General features: G+C 40.2%; 5 protein-coding genes across 9 annotated transcripts; 3 read left to right on the top strand and 2 right to left on the bottom strand.

Moving 5' to 3' along the window:
- Positions 1-102: 102 nt before the first annotated feature.
- Positions 103-2,055, top strand: LOC116918234 (enoyl-CoA delta isomerase 2). The gene is given in 8 exon segments (XM_032923896.2): positions 103-338; positions 408-711; positions 791-988; positions 1,052-1,203; positions 1,279-1,399; positions 1,478-1,657; positions 1,659-1,712; positions 1,776-2,055. Coding segments are annotated over 8 exon segments (1,194 nt in total). The 5' UTR covers positions 103-306; the 3' UTR covers positions 1,929-2,055.
- Positions 2,056-2,195: 140 nt separating this feature from the next.
- On the top strand, positions 2,196-6,626 carry LOC116918226 (choline transporter-like protein 1). 5 transcript variants are annotated; one of them, XM_045170891.1, is made up of 17 exons: positions 2,196-2,451; positions 2,526-3,046; positions 3,111-3,252; positions 3,356-3,460; positions 3,527-3,669; positions 3,744-3,827; positions 3,903-4,002; positions 4,071-4,134; positions 4,215-4,323; positions 4,416-4,494; positions 4,575-4,820; positions 4,914-5,020; positions 5,084-5,349; positions 5,445-5,611; positions 5,678-5,770; positions 5,832-5,924; positions 6,009-6,626. In XM_045170891.1, exons 3-17 carry the CDS (start codon positions 3,199-3,201, stop codon positions 6,201-6,203), a joined length of 1,905 nt encoding a protein of 634 aa, XP_045026826.1. In that variant the 5' UTR covers positions 2,196-2,451; positions 2,526-3,046; positions 3,111-3,198; the 3' UTR covers positions 6,204-6,626. The 5 variants fall into 5 exon arrangements, with proteins under 5 accessions (XP_045026826.1, XP_032779771.2, XP_032779772.2 ...); XM_032923880.2 differs by having other exon boundaries at positions 3,107-3,252; XM_032923881.2 differs by having other exon boundaries at positions 3,100-3,252.
- A 134-nt stretch (positions 6,627-6,760) lies between these two features.
- On the top strand, positions 6,761-8,687 carry LOC116918750 (calmodulin-lysine N-methyltransferase). Its single transcript, XM_032924496.2, has 8 exons — positions 6,761-6,986; positions 7,053-7,237; positions 7,299-7,360; positions 7,516-7,753; positions 7,871-7,945; positions 8,017-8,080; positions 8,245-8,373; positions 8,444-8,687. Exons 1-8 carry the CDS (start codon positions 6,906-6,908, stop codon positions 8,510-8,512), a joined length of 903 nt encoding a protein of 300 aa, XP_032780387.2. The 5' UTR covers positions 6,761-6,905; the 3' UTR covers positions 8,513-8,687.
- LOC116918748 (galactose mutarotase) lies at positions 8,572-10,901 on the bottom strand. Its single transcript, XM_032924493.2, has 6 exons — positions 10,746-10,901; positions 10,465-10,683; positions 9,450-9,723; positions 8,862-9,390; positions 8,716-8,802; positions 8,572-8,635 (listed from the first exon to the last, which is right to left on the bottom strand). The coding sequence occupies exons 1-5, from the start codon at positions 10,816-10,818 to the stop codon at positions 8,725-8,727; spliced, it is 1,173 nt and encodes a 390-aa protein (XP_032780384.2). The 5' UTR covers positions 10,819-10,901; the 3' UTR covers positions 8,572-8,635; positions 8,716-8,724.
- A 342-nt stretch (positions 10,902-11,243) lies between these two features.
- LOC116918745 (sodium/potassium-transporting ATPase subunit alpha-B) lies at positions 11,244-16,754 on the bottom strand. The gene is made up of 24 exons (XM_045170884.1): positions 16,623-16,754; positions 15,999-16,275; positions 15,729-15,932; positions 15,551-15,664; positions 15,214-15,466; positions 14,970-15,148; positions 14,877-14,904; positions 14,722-14,783; positions 14,440-14,638; positions 14,181-14,295; positions 13,968-14,100; positions 13,713-13,905; positions 13,398-13,646; positions 13,199-13,337; positions 12,954-13,096; positions 12,746-12,883; positions 12,619-12,675; positions 12,481-12,542; positions 12,315-12,409; positions 12,040-12,214; positions 11,925-11,972; positions 11,753-11,835; positions 11,572-11,673; positions 11,244-11,466 (listed from the first exon to the last, which is right to left on the bottom strand). The coding sequence occupies exons 1-24, from the start codon at positions 16,631-16,633 to the stop codon at positions 11,346-11,348; spliced, it is 3,180 nt and encodes a 1,059-aa protein (XP_045026819.1). The 5' UTR covers positions 16,634-16,754; the 3' UTR covers positions 11,244-11,345.
- Positions 16,755-18,033: the final 1,279 nt, after the last annotated feature.

Below are 18,033 nucleotides of genomic sequence, written 5' to 3'. Positions count from 1 at the left end.
ACTAATTAATCGGTTAACCAGCAACTTCTGTTAATGTTAACTTGTTTACCTTACCTTTAGGAAGGCGATTAACTAGCACACGCCAAAATCTACGTTTTTACTCGAGTACACGGTAGGGGGCCTTACATGCTGTGACATAATAGGATTGACAGCGAAAAAAAAAAAAAAAAAAACGAAATCTAAAAGTTTTCTAAATCATTGTATTCGGCCGGAGTATACTATTTTGTCGGGCAAGGGTGTATTAAACAGTTTATATATCCGATTTAAAATTAAGGAAACATTTTTTTATTCCATTTTATTTGGAAAATGATCATTCCTACAGCTGCTAATTCATTTAGGTAATTGATACTATATTCCTCTTTTAGTTGTCCTATGTATTCTTTATTTTTATATACTCATGTCTACAGAAGCCAATGTCTGGCTGCAATGTTACTCAAAAGAAGTTTTGTGAATTCCCCTAACCAAAGAACATTTTTGGCGCCTGCCAATGGAATAAAACACATGTCCACAAGCATCAGCCAACAGTTTGACGAAGCACAGAAGAGATTGCAGACATTAAAAACAAGTCCAGGAAATGAAGCCAAACTGAAGCTATATGGCTTATTTAAGCAGGCAACTGCTGGAGCAGTTAACACAAAAAGACCTGGCATGACAGATTTTGTTGGTAAAGCAAAATGGGATGCTTGGAATTCTCTGGGATCAATGTCTCAGGTCAGATTTATTGTTTTTGTTTTTAACACGTACATATCTTGATGTATCTAACTTCTGCCCCATTGTACAAATATTGCAGGAGGAGGCTAAAAACAAATATATAGAATTTGTTGATAGTCTTGTTGGACCTGCAAATTCCACTGAATCCTTGAATGTAGTAGAATCATCATCACCAGGATTTGATGTAACTATCGATGGAAAGCTCAGGATCATTACACTCAACAAGCCAACAACAAAAAATGCCTTTACATTAGGAATGTATGTGGGTTTTGCTAAGGTAAATACAAATGAAAGATTTGTAGTTGTAATTATTTCAAAATAAAAACCTTGTATTTCATAGCTTTTAAAGGAGGCTGCGGAAGATCCAAATACGACTCTCGTTGCCGTAACTGGTGCTGGCAATATCTTTTCCAGTGGAAATGACTTGACATCCTTTACGTCTTTTACGGGCACCATGCGTGAAGCTGCTGAAGAAGGAAAGCGTTGCTTGAGGTGCCTTTTAATCTTTACCATCTTTTCTTCTTCAGGTTGAAATTTTGTGCAACTTCTTTTTACATTTGTTTTTAGTATATTTGTGGGCTCGTTGATTGACTTTCCGAAACCAATTATTGGGGTCGTTAATGGACCTGCAGTAGGTATAGCATGTACAATCCTAGGATTAATGGATGTAGTGTACGCTACCGATCGAGTACGTATTTCTATCCAATTTTAACTACGATAGGTAGTTTTATGTTTTGGTGCTAACAAGCGTATCGTTGGATTTTAGGGATGGTTTCAAACTCCTTTTAGTGCATTGGGTCAATCGCCAGAGGCTTGTTCTTCACATATTTTCCCTAAACTCATGGGATCTTTAAAAGCCAACGAAATGCTTTTCTTCAACAAAACAATAACCGCTACGGAGGCGTGCAAATTAGGTTTGGTTACTTCAGTTTTGCCAGATGCTAACTTTTCAAAGTGAAGTATGGCCAAAATTAAAGGAATGGTCCGAGCTTCCACAAAAGGTGAGTGACAGGCGTAAACATTTTATTGACTCTGCAATTAAAAAATTAACGTCTTTATTCCAGTCGTTGGTACACAGCAAAGAATTGAGTCGTCAGTTTGACCGCGAGCTGTTGCACAAAGTCAATGCAGCCGAATGTGACCGGTTGCTCGAGCGCTGGCAATCGTCAGACTGCATGGAAGCTGTTATGAAATTTTTCAGCAAAAACGCCAAATAACGCCTTACTTTGCTCTTTAAAAAATCAAAAAAGAAGAAAACACAAAAATCAAATGCCAAAAATCCATAGATATGGCGCCTGAAATATTCATGAAATTTTTAATACAAATATTTGAATTTATTAGTAATCACGCAGCTAATTGACAATTTTCTATCAATAACTTTATTCATTTTTAAATCGATTATTCGTTATCCAATATTTACTCTCAATCGATATCGCATTATGACAAAGTGTAGAAAACACAAAAGATTTTCTCGGTTGGCAGAATCCGGAACAAAGGAATGATTTTGCTGTCCGTCATATGGAGCACTTGCTATATGTGCATGTGAAATTGGCCTCCGTATACCTGCACCAGCTGAAGCAGATGTCATTATAAGTAGTGTTTAATTATTCACTTGGATTCGACGAAGTGGGTTATTATTGGCTTCCCAGTTTGTTATCCACCGTCGTCAAGGCAACATCAGAAAGCAGCTAAAGCACGAAACAATCACGGGCGTAGTTGGATACAATATTGCTCCACAAAGTAATAGGTATTTTAGAATTTAAAACGAACGAAACATTAAAAACTAGATCTTGGATTTCTAACGTTTCTGCTAGACATTATGACCACCAAACAATGGAACTTAAATATGAAAAATGAAAGCGGTGTTTCTTCACAGATAGTTGGTTATTCCAAGACCAAGGAGTAACTGATTACGTCACTGGTGGAGGTAACCCAGCCCCTCGAATCACGTTCAGAGTCATCCCGTTGGCTGTTTTCCCGGTCACGTGACTAACAATGGGTTTTCTGAATCGAAAACCATTTCCGCCTGCAGGCACTAGCGCTTTACCGTTTTCACTTGTTTAATTCCTAACTCTCTTGTATATCCTGTGAAAAACACGTAGACTTCATCATCCATTCAGTTCTTTAAAAGAGGGAAAGGCGTGCGGTCGCACGGCTGTCGGTCGTCCTTGCCCAATAGTCATGTGCTTTTCGAATCAAACCTGATTTTTCCCAATTGAACAATTTTATTTTGTTTTCCATTTTCGAAAATCAAAGGCCAACCACAAAAAGAATCCCATCAGTGACCTTGGTAGCAATCAGTGTCTTGTCAACCTTTGACGACTCTTGTCGTGTGGTAATTTCTTTTTGCCAATTGGAAAGCAATGGAAATGAGTCCAAACTAACTAGGCATTAGGTAGACAACCGGTGACGCTACAAGACGTGCCAATCCGCCTCTCTTAACCGAGGAAAAGTTTTGAATTTCAGTTTGTCGTCATCTTCTCACAAATGGGGTTATGTTGTTTTGGGTCATCTGATCGCGTTGAGCCCGGACCACCACAGGTAAGTTATTTATTTTTTCTTGAAAACTCATGGATGACTCATGGATCTTGATTTATTCTTATTTTCTTGGCTGCCTAATGATTGACGTATTTTGCATATCTAGAGTGGTAGAAGGCGAGGGAGCGATGATTTCCATGGGGTCGTCGACGAGCGCAGCTGTACCGACATAGTATTTTTGGCAATTTTCCTGGCTTTTCTAGGCGGACTGGTACAGCAACTATTTCTGATTTCTAACGGTGATTTAGCCTAGTTGACGATTTTCCTCTCTGTTTAGGGATATGGACTTTATTATGCCGTTGAACGAGGAGATATTAATCGCATGGTTTTCGGTTTTGACATCGATGGCGACATATGTGGTCGACCAAACCGGCCTCACCCGAATATCACGACCAGTGGCAAAGACACAACCCGACAGACGTAAATGGCCTTTTTCTAAATGTTATAGTACGCACGATTGGAATCTTTCGAGCATCCTGATTTTGATGTTTTAGATTCCTCGACATCGAGTCCTTCAACCTGAATAATCTCGATCCGGTTATCATGGGAAGATGTGTTAACAGTTGCCCAACCAACAGGTAATCAAACTCTTGTTGCAACTGAAATCGTTCGTGACTCAACGGCCGAGTTTTCTTGTCGCCTTCTAAATTCAGGTCACCGCCCATCTTAAACCGCTGCTTGGAAATTCATGCTACGTCGACTGAGGCGACTAATTGGTTCCTGAGTTCCACTGGATTGGCCAAGTTTTTCAACGTGAGTTCGCATTGCGTCTCAGCTTCTTTTCATTTGATATCTCAATTGTGACGTCATTTTCTATGCAGCAATTCGCCTTAGATTTTGAGCTTTGTTGGAGAGAGGTTGTTTACCTCTGCCTCATTTCATTGGGTATAATTTTATTACACTGTTTTAATACGCGTTTTTTTTATGCTTAACAAACTCCCTCCCCCCTCTTTTGGTTTTTCAAGGTTTATCGCTGGTACTTACTGTTCTCTTCCGCTTCTTAGCCGGTGCAATGATTTGGTTATTGCTGATTGCCCTCGTCCTCGGCTCACTCGGTGGTACGGGTTACCTCTGGTATTATCGATGAAACCATCGTTTGTTTTCACACACTTGCTATTTTTAATTTCATCGTCGCATTAAAACAAAATAAATAAAATAAATAACAGGTGGTTATGGCATGGAATGCGGGGCACTTCCGGGGAGAATAGCATGATGGCTTACGCAATCCTCATGTCAATCGTATCCGTAAGTTTTTTTTTTTTGTGTTCATATCCGGTTACTGAAAAAAATTAATTAGCAAATTTGCTGAATTTGAATGTATGCAGGTTTTAATTTTGCTGATAGTCTTGGTCATGAGAAAGCGGGTTGAGCTGGTGGCTGCCTTGTTTCGAGAAGCCGGAAAATCTGTCCACGCCATGCCACTTCTTCTCATTCAACCGATATGGACTTTGTTGGCCTTGTGCATTTTGTGCGCCGCATGGGCCTACGCCGCTTTGTGGATTGAGAGCGCCGGATATCCAACTAGGACGGAAGCAGGGACCGTTTTCTTTAGAAAAGATACATTCTTGCAAGTAGGTCGCGACAGCAACAAAAAAAAAAATAGGCGTGTAAAATTAAATTATTAAAAAAGAAATAATGACAATGTATTGATCGTCTTCGCCGAGGTTATCCGATGGTACAACATCTTTGCTGCCCTTTGGATTTCACAGCTCTGTTTGGCATGCCAGAACCTTATTATTGCTGGAGCCGTTGCTGATTGGTTCTTTACAAGGTATGCTACGAATAAGCTGACATCTTTTGTTTTTGCCTCAATGTTTTTATTTGATTTTATTAGAGATAAATCACGTTTGGGATGCCCAGTAGCTAGATCAGTGGGTTATGCAGTCCGCTATCATTTGGGCTCATTAGCGTTCGGCTCTTTGCTGATCGCCTTAATGAAATTGGTCCGGATGTTGTTTAATTATTTAGAGCGCAAACTACGCAATGCCAACACGACGTGTTTCGGTTTAGTTACTTGCTTAACCTGTTTTTGCAAGTGCTGCCTTTATTGCTTCGAAAAGTTCCTTCAAGGCCTCTGTTCGAATGCCTACATCGAAATCGGTATAGACCATCTTGTTATTCTGCTTATCGTTTTTATTTTCGCACTATGACGGAATCGATTTCTGATCTACTCTAAATCTCTTAAATGCCAACAGCCATTTATGGAGAGAATTTCTGCTGGTCTGCTGGACGAGCTTTCAAAATGCTGTCAAACAACGCGCTGCGTGTCATCGCAATCAATTCTGTGGGAGACTTTATTCTTTTCTTGGGAAAAGCTGGCGTCGTTACAGCAGTCGTCTTTATCGGAATCGAACTGATCAAAGTATTGATTTCTTCCCTATATCCAACTCTTATAATGCGACTTATCTTTTTTTCTTTTGAAATAAAGGATAAACCCGGTGTCGTGTATATCTGGACACCAATCCTCATCGCCGCCATTTTCGCTTATTTAATAGCGCATTGTTTTATCTCCGTCTTCGAGGTAAATCGGATCGTGCATTATCTTCTAGCCTACCATTTATTGTCCCGATTTATCTTTTTAGATGTGCATCGATACAGTTTTCATTTGCTTTTGCGAAGACTGCGAGATCAACAACGGACAGGACCAACCGTATTTCATGAGCCGTGGACTGATGGTGAATAGCTCAAAGTTAATTTTTCAAATTTAGGTTGATGAGGTGTTGTTTTTATTTTATGCACGTAACAAAAAAAAAAAACAGGAATTTGTGGAAAAGAGTAAAAAAGCTCTGAGAGCGCGTGCCGGTCGAGATCGTGCCCGGCAACAGCAACCCAAAGGGGCGTACGATAACCCGGTGATGGATTCTGTCAACGATCATGGGCCTTGGAACACTGGAGTTCCGCCTCCTCCCTATGAATTCCATCCCACTGCCCCTCCTCTCAGTTCCCGAAGATAAAATAGAAATTTATTTTTTTTTTGTGTGTCGCCATCACGCAAGTATCTGATATGCGATCAATGAGTCATTTCCGCGCTGTCTTTATATTTTATGGAAGTACCTACAGTTTATGAAAATCTGAATGCGAGTGAATTGTTTGTTAAAAGGCTCGTCTTTGACGCCGACCGTCAGTTTGTTTTCGTCGGTCCAGTATATGTTTTCGAGAGTTTCTTGTTCTCCGTTCGTGTTCGTTTATAAGTTTGCGTTCTAATGTTTGCACACCATTGGTGTTCTTCTATCTTGTTAGCGAGACAAATTGTAACGTGATAAATCGTTTTCTCGGCCGAACGAAGTGAGCGATCCTATAACTGTCACAAGTGATTCATGCTCAATTTTTCGGCAATAAACATGGAACCAAGGCGAGTGTTGGATCGATACCCATTATCCGGATTGGCTTCGTCTATTTTTCTCCGTTTTAATACTGTTCGGCAACGTCTCGTGGCACGTCCGCGGGAGCAAAGACATCCGAAAAATCCCGGCGATCCAACATTCAGTGCTGTCTGCTTTGAGCGGGAAGGTCGCGCGGGATAACTGCTCCGCCATACTATTCGTTTTTTTGTTTGTTTTCTTTCTTTCTTTCTTTCCCCCTTTTTTTTTTTTTGTGTTTCTTCTTCTCCGTTGGCATCGAATATGTAACATAGATGTACTCATATCTGTGCTTCGATGGATGATGGAGAGGAGAAGTCGCTCTGTCCAGAGGGCAACCAACTTATTGCAAGAACGCGATGGAAATTGTTAGCAAAGGTTTGATTTTTTTGAAATCGCATTTTGATTCTGTGAGCATCGAAGTGAATTCGAATGTTGTTGCAGGTTTTACAGAAGACGGGCGCTGAGAATGGCCAATCGAGTTCTCAGCTTGCCCCAACTACCTCAAGACAATTGTACGGCCTTTTCGAGTGGGATGTTTTGAAATCAAACCTGTTTTGGCAAGACAATTGTGGTCAGTGGCTGCAATGCTGTTCATTCAACTACCCGCATTTTTCTCTCAACGTTAGGTAACGTCTACTTCATTCAACTCATCGAACCGCTAAATAAGTTATTGATCGTCATTTTCAGGTTCCTCATCAATCAATTTTCCATTGATGAGTTAACAGGGTTCAATAACACTGGCAATGTTTGTAAGTAAAATTTGCATAGAATTTCCCTGTTTTTTTTTGTTATAGCACACGTTTCCTAAAAAAAAAACACAATCAATTGTGGGTTAACATGCAAAAAAGGGGAAGATGCACAAAAGCCCTCTAATAACAATCACTCTTGACCCGTCCCCACTTAGGTGTTTGGCCTTCAGAGGAAGTCCTGGCCTATTATTGTATGAAGAATAATTATGTGTTCAAACAGAAAACCGTCCTAGAGCTAGGTGGAGGTATGACGTGCCTGGCTTCCTTTGCCGTTGCCAAAACGTCTGACGCCATGCTAGTCGCTTGCACTGATGGCAATCCCGCTTCCGTAGAGAACGTTAAGCGCATTATTGAGCACAATAATCTCAGCAGCACCTGCCCAATAACTGCCCAGTATGTGTTTCTTGCCATTGCCATTAAGTATTAGTTTTGAATTATTGATAGAGTCTTATACATAGTCTTTTTGTTTGATTATCTGAACGAGTTTCGTAAACGATGGCATCTCTTTAGAGTCTTAGACTGGAAAAACGAATCGTCCTTTAAAGAAATGGAATCCATGTGGGACGTCATTCTCTGTGCTGATTGGTATTATAATCGATTTCAATCATAGCGCATTCGATGTTTTCAATTCTAATTTGGCTGCCACCTATCCGCAGTTTGTTTTTCGATGACGGACGCGAAGCTCTAGTAGATACCATGCGGCGGATAACAACGCGCAACGTGAGTAGAGAAATGTTTATTTAGACTGCGTCCTTTCGTCGTGTTGTTTTTCTTTCTTAATCTCAAGACTTGAGAATGATATCCCCCTCTGAATTATTTGTGTTTGTTTTCTTTTCTCTGTTTCTCATGCACCACCCCCACCCTCCGACCGCTCTCTCCTTCAGGGACTAATTTTAATCATGGCACCGAGACGAGGCCGAACACTAGACGCGTTTTTGGAACTTTGCCACGACAAGTTTGATATCTACCTCAACGAAGAATTTGACAGCGATGTCACTCGCTCCCATCAAAAGGTCATACCTGAAATATTTGTCTTTTTCTTTTTGGTTTTCACGTTATTATTTGTATTTGTTTATTTTTCAGAAGTTGCTGAGCCCAGATTACAATTCTGATCATAACTATCCGCTATTGGTCCAGTTAAAGAAACGTTAATCTTTCCTTAATTCAAACATTTTGGCAATGTTTTATAGCTTCGTAATTTTTGATTTTTATTCGTGTGAACCTTCCGGTGCAATTGTTTTCACGTGTGTGCAGTTTTTGATTCTCCAATGTGATCTTCAAATCAGCAATAAAAAAAAAAAAAAAAAAAAAACTGGTTAAATAATAATTTTGATTTTTTTTTTGTAATGGTTTACCTGGCTCAATTACTTGTTGCTAAATTTGAAAGCTGTGGTGCGATGATAAACCGTTCCTGGTCGGAGAACCGAATCCGGGAAATTGGGCTAAGCGATTTTAAAAATAGATATCTTGCGCAATATCGAAGAACTGATTGAAGTCATACCTGATTGATGGCGTTCGGGAAATTTTGAGTCTCTATGCACAGTCCACCGTGCATGGAATAAAACGCGCCGTTTTTCCCTAATAACGAGTCATCCGTGGGAAGAAAATTGCCCGTGTAAAGCTGAAAACCCGGCTGATTGCTGAACACTTGCATGCGCCGGCCAGATTTCGGATGCCATAACTGGACAACTAATGGAAGTGTTTTATACAATTTAAACGAACTACCGCTGGCAACGAAATTGTGATCGTATCCTCCATCGGGGATCAGTTGAATGACATCTCCCAGACGAGTCTCATTCCTCAAATCGAATGCTGTGCCATTGACCGTGGCGATTTCTCCGGTTGGGATTTTTGCAACATCAACGGGCGTGTAATGATTTGCGTAAAGCTGAATGCGATGATCGTAAAGTTGTTGACGCCCAGCGTCGTGTCCGGCCAAATTAAAGTAAGCGTGATTGGCAAGATTGACAGGTGTTGGACGATCTGTCGATGCCTTGAAATCAATAATTAATTCATCCGAATCCGTTAACCTAATCAGCATTTCAACAGTCATTTCCTGTGTTGTTTACATTTTTAGAACAATATTTACGTGTAAGTGACTTGAGCGTACAGATGGCCAGGATATCCTTCTTCCATATGCGGACTTGAGTAAGTGAACGTAACACTGCCATCGTCATGTACGTACGGCTGCCAATGAACTTTATCAAAGCCAACATTACCACCGTGCAGATGATTATCTCCATTGTTAGTTGCCAGTCGATATTCAACTCCGTCCAAACGAAAACGGCCTTTTGCGATTCGGTTTGCGACCCGACCCACTGTGCTGCCAAAGTAAGGATTCCGTCCTTTCAAGCCCATAAATCCTGCAATAAAAAAAAAACCGTTCGCTCTGAGTTTAATTATAAACATAGGTCCCCCCCCCCCCTCTCCACAAAAACGGCTGGCAGAACGAAAAGGAATTCAAACGTTCTCTCTTTCCCGAAAAAAAAAAAAGCGTTCGGAAATCTGGAGGCATATCTAGAAAGAAGAGTATTCAGAGTCGTCATTTGTTTTTCCCTCTGCCCCCTATACGGATGAAATAAATGACGAGCATTGTCTTTTGTGTGCCACGCCAAAATTGCATGGCGGAACGTGATATTGGATAGATTCCATTTGTCTTTCCTGTGTATGTATATCCCACCATTTTTATTGCTCCACCAACGACGGATACAAAGAACAGTAATAGGAAAATGCCTCGTTTTATTTATACAGTGTTCCATATCCTTCCGCTGTTTTCTCGTGAATCTATTCTTGACGTGCCGTTCAACTCTACCTGACATTGACCGATCGCTGACTGCGTCTGTGTGTCTGGGTATTAAAAAAAAAGGGGGGGGGAACTGTTTGGAACGAAATAGCCGTTAACAAGCTGTTTAGGAAAAATAAAGCGACGCTGTCGGACAGCACAAAGTCGGGGTAGCTCGTTATTTTGTCGTGTCGGGGAATAGTTCATCACTCAGGTGCTAAACAATTGAGTCTTTCGTCAACTGATTAGGCAACACAAAGAGGGGGCGGTTTGTTTATACCGAGTTAAATGTTTCTTAAAAGCAATTTAGAAAAACTTGTACCGTCCAAGTCATCAAAACCGAGAAGCACATCCTGAAACGTTCCGTTCCGGTCGGGAATGAAGAGATTCGTTAGCGTAGCACCGAACGTAATGAACTGCGCTTTAACTCCATGTCGATTAGTCAGCGTAAATTTCGTGACGGTTTCATTTCCTTTGGATGATTGACGAATCACACCGAATTGTTCTTGAGTCACTTGTGTTTGCGACGTGCTCGTTTTAACTATAGAATTTAAAATTATAACAAATTGATTGTGTATAGTTATGAGATTAATGTGTTTGTACCAGTGCCAGCAAACGGCAATTTGTTGACAGCGTAAAGCGAACTTAAGACCAAGTAGACGAGAAATGATATCATGGCGTTGAATGTTTCGCTACTACTGGTGGATTCACGTCACATATTTTTCTGCCGACGGTAACTGAATTCAATTTGTTCGGCTATTTTGTTGTGGCACGCACTGCGAAGAAACAATCGTGAGAAATGTACCACGAACAATGAGAAAAATTGCTGATTGTGTTAGAGGTAGGCCATGCATTGCAGATTGCAAACTATATAGGATTGATTTCTAAAGTTTGGGTTATTCAACATATTGCCATTGGCAAACTAAACGTACCCGAATTAAATACAATGAACCGATTCAAGATAATTGCCATCCTTGAATGATGCAATTGCACAGAGAAATTCTACCGGATATCGACGTGAGCACAAATGAGTAGATACAGCAAATGTCGTGCAACAGCCAAGCCGGCAGTTCCAAACATTCAATCGCTTTGAGGATTCCGTTAAAAGGCAATGTACGTGTATTTTGTTATGTTCACTCGCAAACAGTAATAATGATATTTAAACAGCAGTACTAGAAAGGAAAAAAAGCGGGTGCTATACTATTAATAATAAACTTCTCGCGAGCACCAACCGTCCGGGAATCTTCGAATCCACCACTTTCTCACTTCCTCGTGAAGAAAAATGACGATTGAGAAAGGGATTGATGGTAACCACCAAGTAATACTGAGAAAATGAAAACATTTTAATCAAAGGAATCCATTTCTAAAGCCAGATCGGCTTCACAGTCCGACTGTGCTTGTTTAACTTTCATAGAAATGGTTTACAAACCGAATCGGACGTAGTTGGATGATGGTATTTAAACCAGGTGTGTAAATGAAAAAAGATGCAATGCACGTCTCGAAAAGGAGGGCGAAATTCATCAACTTGTTTCTGCAAATTAAGATGAAATGCAAATTGGGCTTCTTGTGTTACGTGGCCATTACTTATTTTTATGAATTAAAATATTTACGCGAATCCATGTTGAAATGTTGACGCCCTTCTCGTTTTCCTAGTCAAGACAGAACTCCATTGTTGCACCACTATGTTTGCAAACTGTATGCGTGCAATACAAATGGCCAGAATAAATCGATAGAAAGAAGTTCAAGATATTTCTTAATTATTTAAACAATATATAAACTTACGTAGGCAGCGTAGCAAGTTTTCTCCAGTTCCTTTCGAGCATCGTACGTCTATACATTAATGTTATAATGAATATTAAACAATTCATGCGTATGGCATTGCGTAACAAAAACTAACCCATTCTTGGCCGTAAGAGTCTCGAAGATCGTTGATAGCTTTCGAATCCCATTGAGCTCGGATTCCCAACAAATCGTAAGGCAGGAAGCCGTTCTCGCCGAGGATGACGAACATGGCAAAGAAGCAACCGAAACTTTCAATAATGCCGGTCTGCCAGAATGCAATTTCCAGCAATCTGCAATATTATCACGCCCCATCACGAAAAAAAATAATGCGATTAATAAATGGCTGGTATAGTGAATTCCTCAAAGTCTCGGATAAAAAAATCAACTGACTTTGAACCAACGAGCTTGTCTTTGTAGATATTTCTTGGTGGGCATTCCATGATGTCATTTTCAGGTCTCTCGTAGGCGAACGTAATAGCGGGGAACTGTAAGTTCCAAACGACAATTGCGCATTACCGGAGAATTGTTTAGATTTAAAGACAATGTATATACGTACCAGATCAGAGCCAAGATCGATACACAAGATTGGAATAGCGCCAAGCATCAGAGGAATATCAGCTAAAATGTGAAACATGATTACACTGAACATAATATAATATACCAATTAAGACGACGTAATTAGTAGTTTGATTACCTAGAATGAATACCACAAAGGCGGCGGCCTCTGGAATTTTGGTTATCATCGTGTACGCTGCATACAAGCAATTGAATTTTCAGCTATATGATAGCTTGCCATCAATTAAAATATTATAGAGGCAAACCTATTGATTTTTTCAGGTTGTCAAATACCAAACGACCCTGTTCAACTCCTGTAACTATGGATGCGAAATTGTCGTCCAGTAGGATCATATCCGCTGCCTGTTTCGATACGTCGGATCCTGTAATGCCCATAGCAATGCCTGTATAAAGATTGTGAATCAGTATTGATGCCAATGTCACATTTTCATTTACAAAATGAATCCAATGTACCGATATCAGCTCTTTTTAAAGCTGGAGAATCGTTCACGCCATCTCCGGTGACAGCCACAATCGATCCGAGACGCTGGAAGCCTTCGACAATAATTAATTTCTGTTGGGGTGAGGTGCGTGCAAATACGATCTCCGGGTAATATCTTTTGTTTTCGTGTACAAGAACAAACAAACAAAACAAAAAAACGGGTTCGTTATATCCAAACTGTAGTGCTCATTTTGAAGTGGTTAAATGAGAGGTTTACCTCAACACGTTATCCAATTGATCCTGATCGAACTCGTTAAGATCTGCGCCGTGAATCACGATGGCTTTAGCCATTTTGGGATCGAGATCACGCGTTGGCACTTTAAGCCGCTCTGCGATTTCTTCAATTGTTTCGTTTCCTATAAAACGAAATTTTCACAAAAACATCAAAAAAATTATTATAAATGAATTCTGGTTACCTGGGGAGATGATTCCAACTGATCTTGCAATTGCCTTTGCCGTAATGGGATGGTCACCAGTAACCATGACAACTCGAATGCCAGCCGATCGACAGAGACGGACAGCATCGGGAACGGCAGCTCGAGGGGGATCTATCATCGACATCAAGCCAACGAATCTTAAATTCTTTAGCGGGAAATTGATGTTTTCCGTGTTAAACTGGAACCCTTCAGGATAATCCGACGCTGGTAGCAAGAAATCACAAAAACCTACAAAGTGAATCATTGAGTTAGGACGTTCAGCGTATAATAGTGATCAAATTAGCAAAGACTCACCAATGACACGTTCTCCCAGGCTGCCTAGTTTCAAGTAAGCCGCATCGATTCGTTTCCTCCAATCATCGTCCAACGGAATTTCATCGCCATCCACCAAAATAGTGGAACACAAAGCGCTGATCTTTTCAGCAGCTCCCTTCATGACGAGCAAGTAATTGGAGCTCTCATTATCAGCCATCCGATGAATGGACACCTGAACACAATGCGATTGGTCCAATTGCTTGTCTAATGAAAGGCATTTTCTTATTGCTTTACCTGATACTTGTTAGTCGAATTGAAAGGGATTTCGCTAACGGTGGGGAATTCTTGTCGATACTCGACGACATGGCCGTCTACCAGTTCCACGCATTTCAAAATAGCTATCTCGGATGCGTCTCCCTTTGCATCTCTATGTAAATGCATCAACCAATTATTCACTTTGCACGTTTATATTTTAGCACGTCTGCTTGATTCATTGATCATATATACCTTTTAAGGATAGGTTGATCTTCTTGTCCAGCAACGAACTCGGCACGACTGCACAATTTGGCCACCCGGCTGAGAATTTTCCATCCCGGCAAGGAATTATCAAACAGCACATCACCTGAGCATCGTTAAGCTTTAATTAATTGGTGTCAGCGATCGTATGTCCACATTGACATTTTACGATTTAAACGTCTACAAAAGCAATTTTGCGACTGCTCGCTTTCCATTTAGAAGAGGTTAAAGATCATTCATTTGAACTTACTTGTTTGCGATTCGCTGGTATCCATCTGTCGTATCGTGTCGTCAAACCAGGTGTGCGCCACAGTCATTCGATTTTGCGTGAGTGTGCCCGTTTTATCCGAGCAGATTGTCGACGTGGAGCCAAGTGTTTCGACCGCTTCTAAATTTTTAACTAAACAGTTCCTCTTTGCCATCCTTTTGGCCGTCAAAGTCAGCAAAATCTGCATCCGAGTTTCATTAGATTTTGTTATCCGATCAATCTATACAATAACTGAGTTTTAATGTTTATGTCAAATAATATTACCGCTACGGTTGGAACGAGTCCTTGTGGCACATAAGACATGACGATTCCGATCAGAAAAATAACTGCAAAGTCCAATAAAAAAAAGGAATTAAAACGAGTATTCGATCAAATGAATTCTTCATATTCAGCTATTAGTTCAAGAAGTATCAACTAACGGGAATTAATCCAGCTGTAGCCAAGAACCTGTAAATGAAGGGAATACAATCATTTGCACGTAACAGGGGCAAATGGAATGTAAATGAGGTTACCATAGCAACGGAGAAGATGACAACGCCCGTAAATATAGCGATGAACGAAACCAAATGGATAAACTCTTGAATCTCACGAGCCATCGGAGTTGGTCCGGAATCGACACCTGAAGTCAATGAAGCGATTCGGCCCATCACCGTTTTATCGCCAATCCTAACGACTACACCACGTGCCACACCTTTGAATCGTTCAACTGATGAAGACAATGCCAATTAAAGACAAGTTTTTAAAGAAATGAAAGACCTTCAACAGCGCTGGATGAGAAAAATGCGAGATTTTTAGTCTCCAATGGGTTGTTGTGAGTGCATTCGGGCGAACGGGTTTGAGGCTCTGATTCGCCCGTCAAAGACGAGTTGTCCACTTTAAAACTACTACAAGAAAGGATGAGCATGTCGGCAGGAAGTCGATCTCCGAATTTCACGTCGAGAAGGTCGCCCATTACTAATTCTTCCACTTTAACCGTCATCTTCTGTCCTTCTCTCGTAACTTCAGCAAACTGACAAAATCATAAAAAGGTGTACAACACATCATTGATTGGAACCCTTTGAGTATATAGTAATTGGGCATCTTATTATTTCACCTGCGGAATCATGCCTTTGAAAGAATCCATGATATTTGTGCTCTTTCGTTCTTGGTAATAAGCGAATACACTCGTTCCAGTCACTAAGATGACCAAAATGATTGCCAGCCACATCTGCTCGAATTTTCAATCTTTAAAAGCCACCACCGCTATATATAGTTGTTCTGGAATTACGTACGTTATCGTGTGATGGCTCTGTCGACGTGGTGTACTCCATAAAAAAGGCGACCAGACAGAGGATGGCACCAAACCAGAGAAGAATGTGAAAACCACCCAGCAGTTTTCCCAAAAACTTTTTCCATTCCGGTTCGCCTTCGATCGGTTTCAAACTATTGGGTCCATCTTTGAGTAATTTATCTCGAGCTTGTTGGTGTGTAACTCCCTTTCATCAGCCGAAATAGGGAACAGTTTAAAATCATCGGAACATGTTATGGACGTGGATATATACCATGATTGGATCCGTATTGAGCCGAGCGAATAAAGTAGGTAGTGGTAATTTATGCTCGTCCATTTCTAGTTCTTGTTTCAAACTTTTAAGCTTCTCATCGCGGCTGTCATTGCTCCACAAGCTGAGCAGAGAGCTTTTCTTTTTCAGGGGGGTGAACGGTTTAGCTGAAAGTGCTTTTGCCGATAGACCGGTGAAGGTGACGGTAGTCTGCCGCGTTTCGGGCACATCCGGCTCGAAAGCTGCGTTGACTTGGCCTTCGGCAGCCATCGACTGTCTCCTGTTTTATCAGATGCAAATAAAAATATCAATCGGAGGATAGTCAAATAGCAAATAACGTGAATCAAATCAGTTCCCCTATATAGTCTTCCCTTTTAGAAATGTGTTAAGAAAAACGTTTTAGGGTTGTCCAGCAACTAACTGAAATAAATTGATTCAAAGCTTTTCACATTTTATTTCTTGAGACTCGGAAAAAAATTAACTGTTAAATAATTAACTGTCACAATTTTCAACTAAACGTTCTACGTAAAAAGGAATAGACCTGATTGTGTAAAGAAAATTGAAAGCGAAACTTAGAGGAAAGCAAATTAAAAAATAAAAGGGTACAAAGGGAAATGGAATGATAACCTTCGTATCATTTTCCACGATGTTGATTTTCCCTATCGAGCTATAGGAGTTTAAGTATACGTCCGTGTTCAATTGTTATGTTCTTAACAGGACGTCAACCGCCAGAACAACACTTGTCAACGTTAAACTCACCTATGATTGAAATCATATCCATTCCTCTGTTTATATAATACAATCTTTTTTTTTTCCTTCTGAAAATTAGAGAAGGGACGTGTCAACCTGTTTCGTAGCAGACGAATCCGGAATTAACTAGCGGGTGTGAAAAAACGTTGGATGAATCTCTTTTGCAAGAGGTTACACCACATAAACATGTATTACACATCTGACATGAAAGCTTTAGATTATAGGCCACTAAATCGGATTATTCCATGATCGTAGGGTTAGGGACACCAAGACCATGACATTAATTAATCATTTTCAAAATTGTTATGCGTCGAGGATAACGTGATCATTTAAAAAATTTACCTCCATAGATATTTGTTAGTCGGAGATAATTTTTTTTTTTTACTGTGGGATATATAGATCTATAATAATAAGATTTTGAAGAAATGAGAGAAGTAATTGCATTTGGTTCATTGTTTAATTTTGGAATTGTTATACATCAGTTGGTGTCAATTTGAGGTCAATGGATGTTTTATAGAAACAAAGGGGCGTGATGTGATTTCTAATTGATTAGACGGCTTGAAGCCAACTGTCATAAAACTTATTATTTGGTGCAGCTTTCCTACAATACTTCATTACAAATTTGTAGCTGGTGCGCATAATCGAAAAAGATTTGCAATTGCAATGTCACCTTAATTTCAGAGTATAGAGACCGATGATATTGCGAAATAATTTGCTTTAAATGGTCCAAAAATGAGAAACTACATGTTCACTATTGTCCAATATAGCAAAGACGTTTGATTATAGTCATGTTTGCGCTAAAATTTCATCACATAATGGCAGGGTTCCATTTCTGCTATCCAATCATCAGTGATAAAGCGTTGAAGTTAGGCTACAAATGTTGTGCAATCGGACAGTCTTACTAAAACCTGATTAGAAGTATGGGCACTCTAGTCCACTTAGCCACACGTCTCTGTCGTTGGGTCTTGGGTGTACGTATAGACTAACACGGGCCGGCACCAATTCATTCCGTATGCGCACCAGAAAACGACGGTTCCAGACAATTTGATATGTTAAAATCGATTTTGTTTTTCCTTTCCCGTGCAAATGAAAAATACTCCAACACGCAGGTAATTTCTCTTTCTTGTCAGGTGTCCTTTCGTGTGAAAGAGGAATGAGTAATGACGATGCACGTCGACTGCTCTTTATGTGTGTTAAACGCGTCGCCATGGTAAAAACGAAAATTTTAGATGGAAATTTCAAAACACACTATCAAAGATGATGGCAGATTGTACCTGGAATAATAAGG

The sequence above is a fragment of the Daphnia magna genome, linkage group LG3 (assembly GCF_020631705.1).
Source record: "Daphnia magna isolate NIES linkage group LG3, ASM2063170v1.1, whole genome shotgun sequence".
Taxonomy (NCBI): Eukaryota; Metazoa; Arthropoda; class Branchiopoda; order Diplostraca; family Daphniidae; genus Daphnia; species Daphnia magna.
This window is presented reverse-complemented; position numbering and strand designations above follow the sequence as displayed.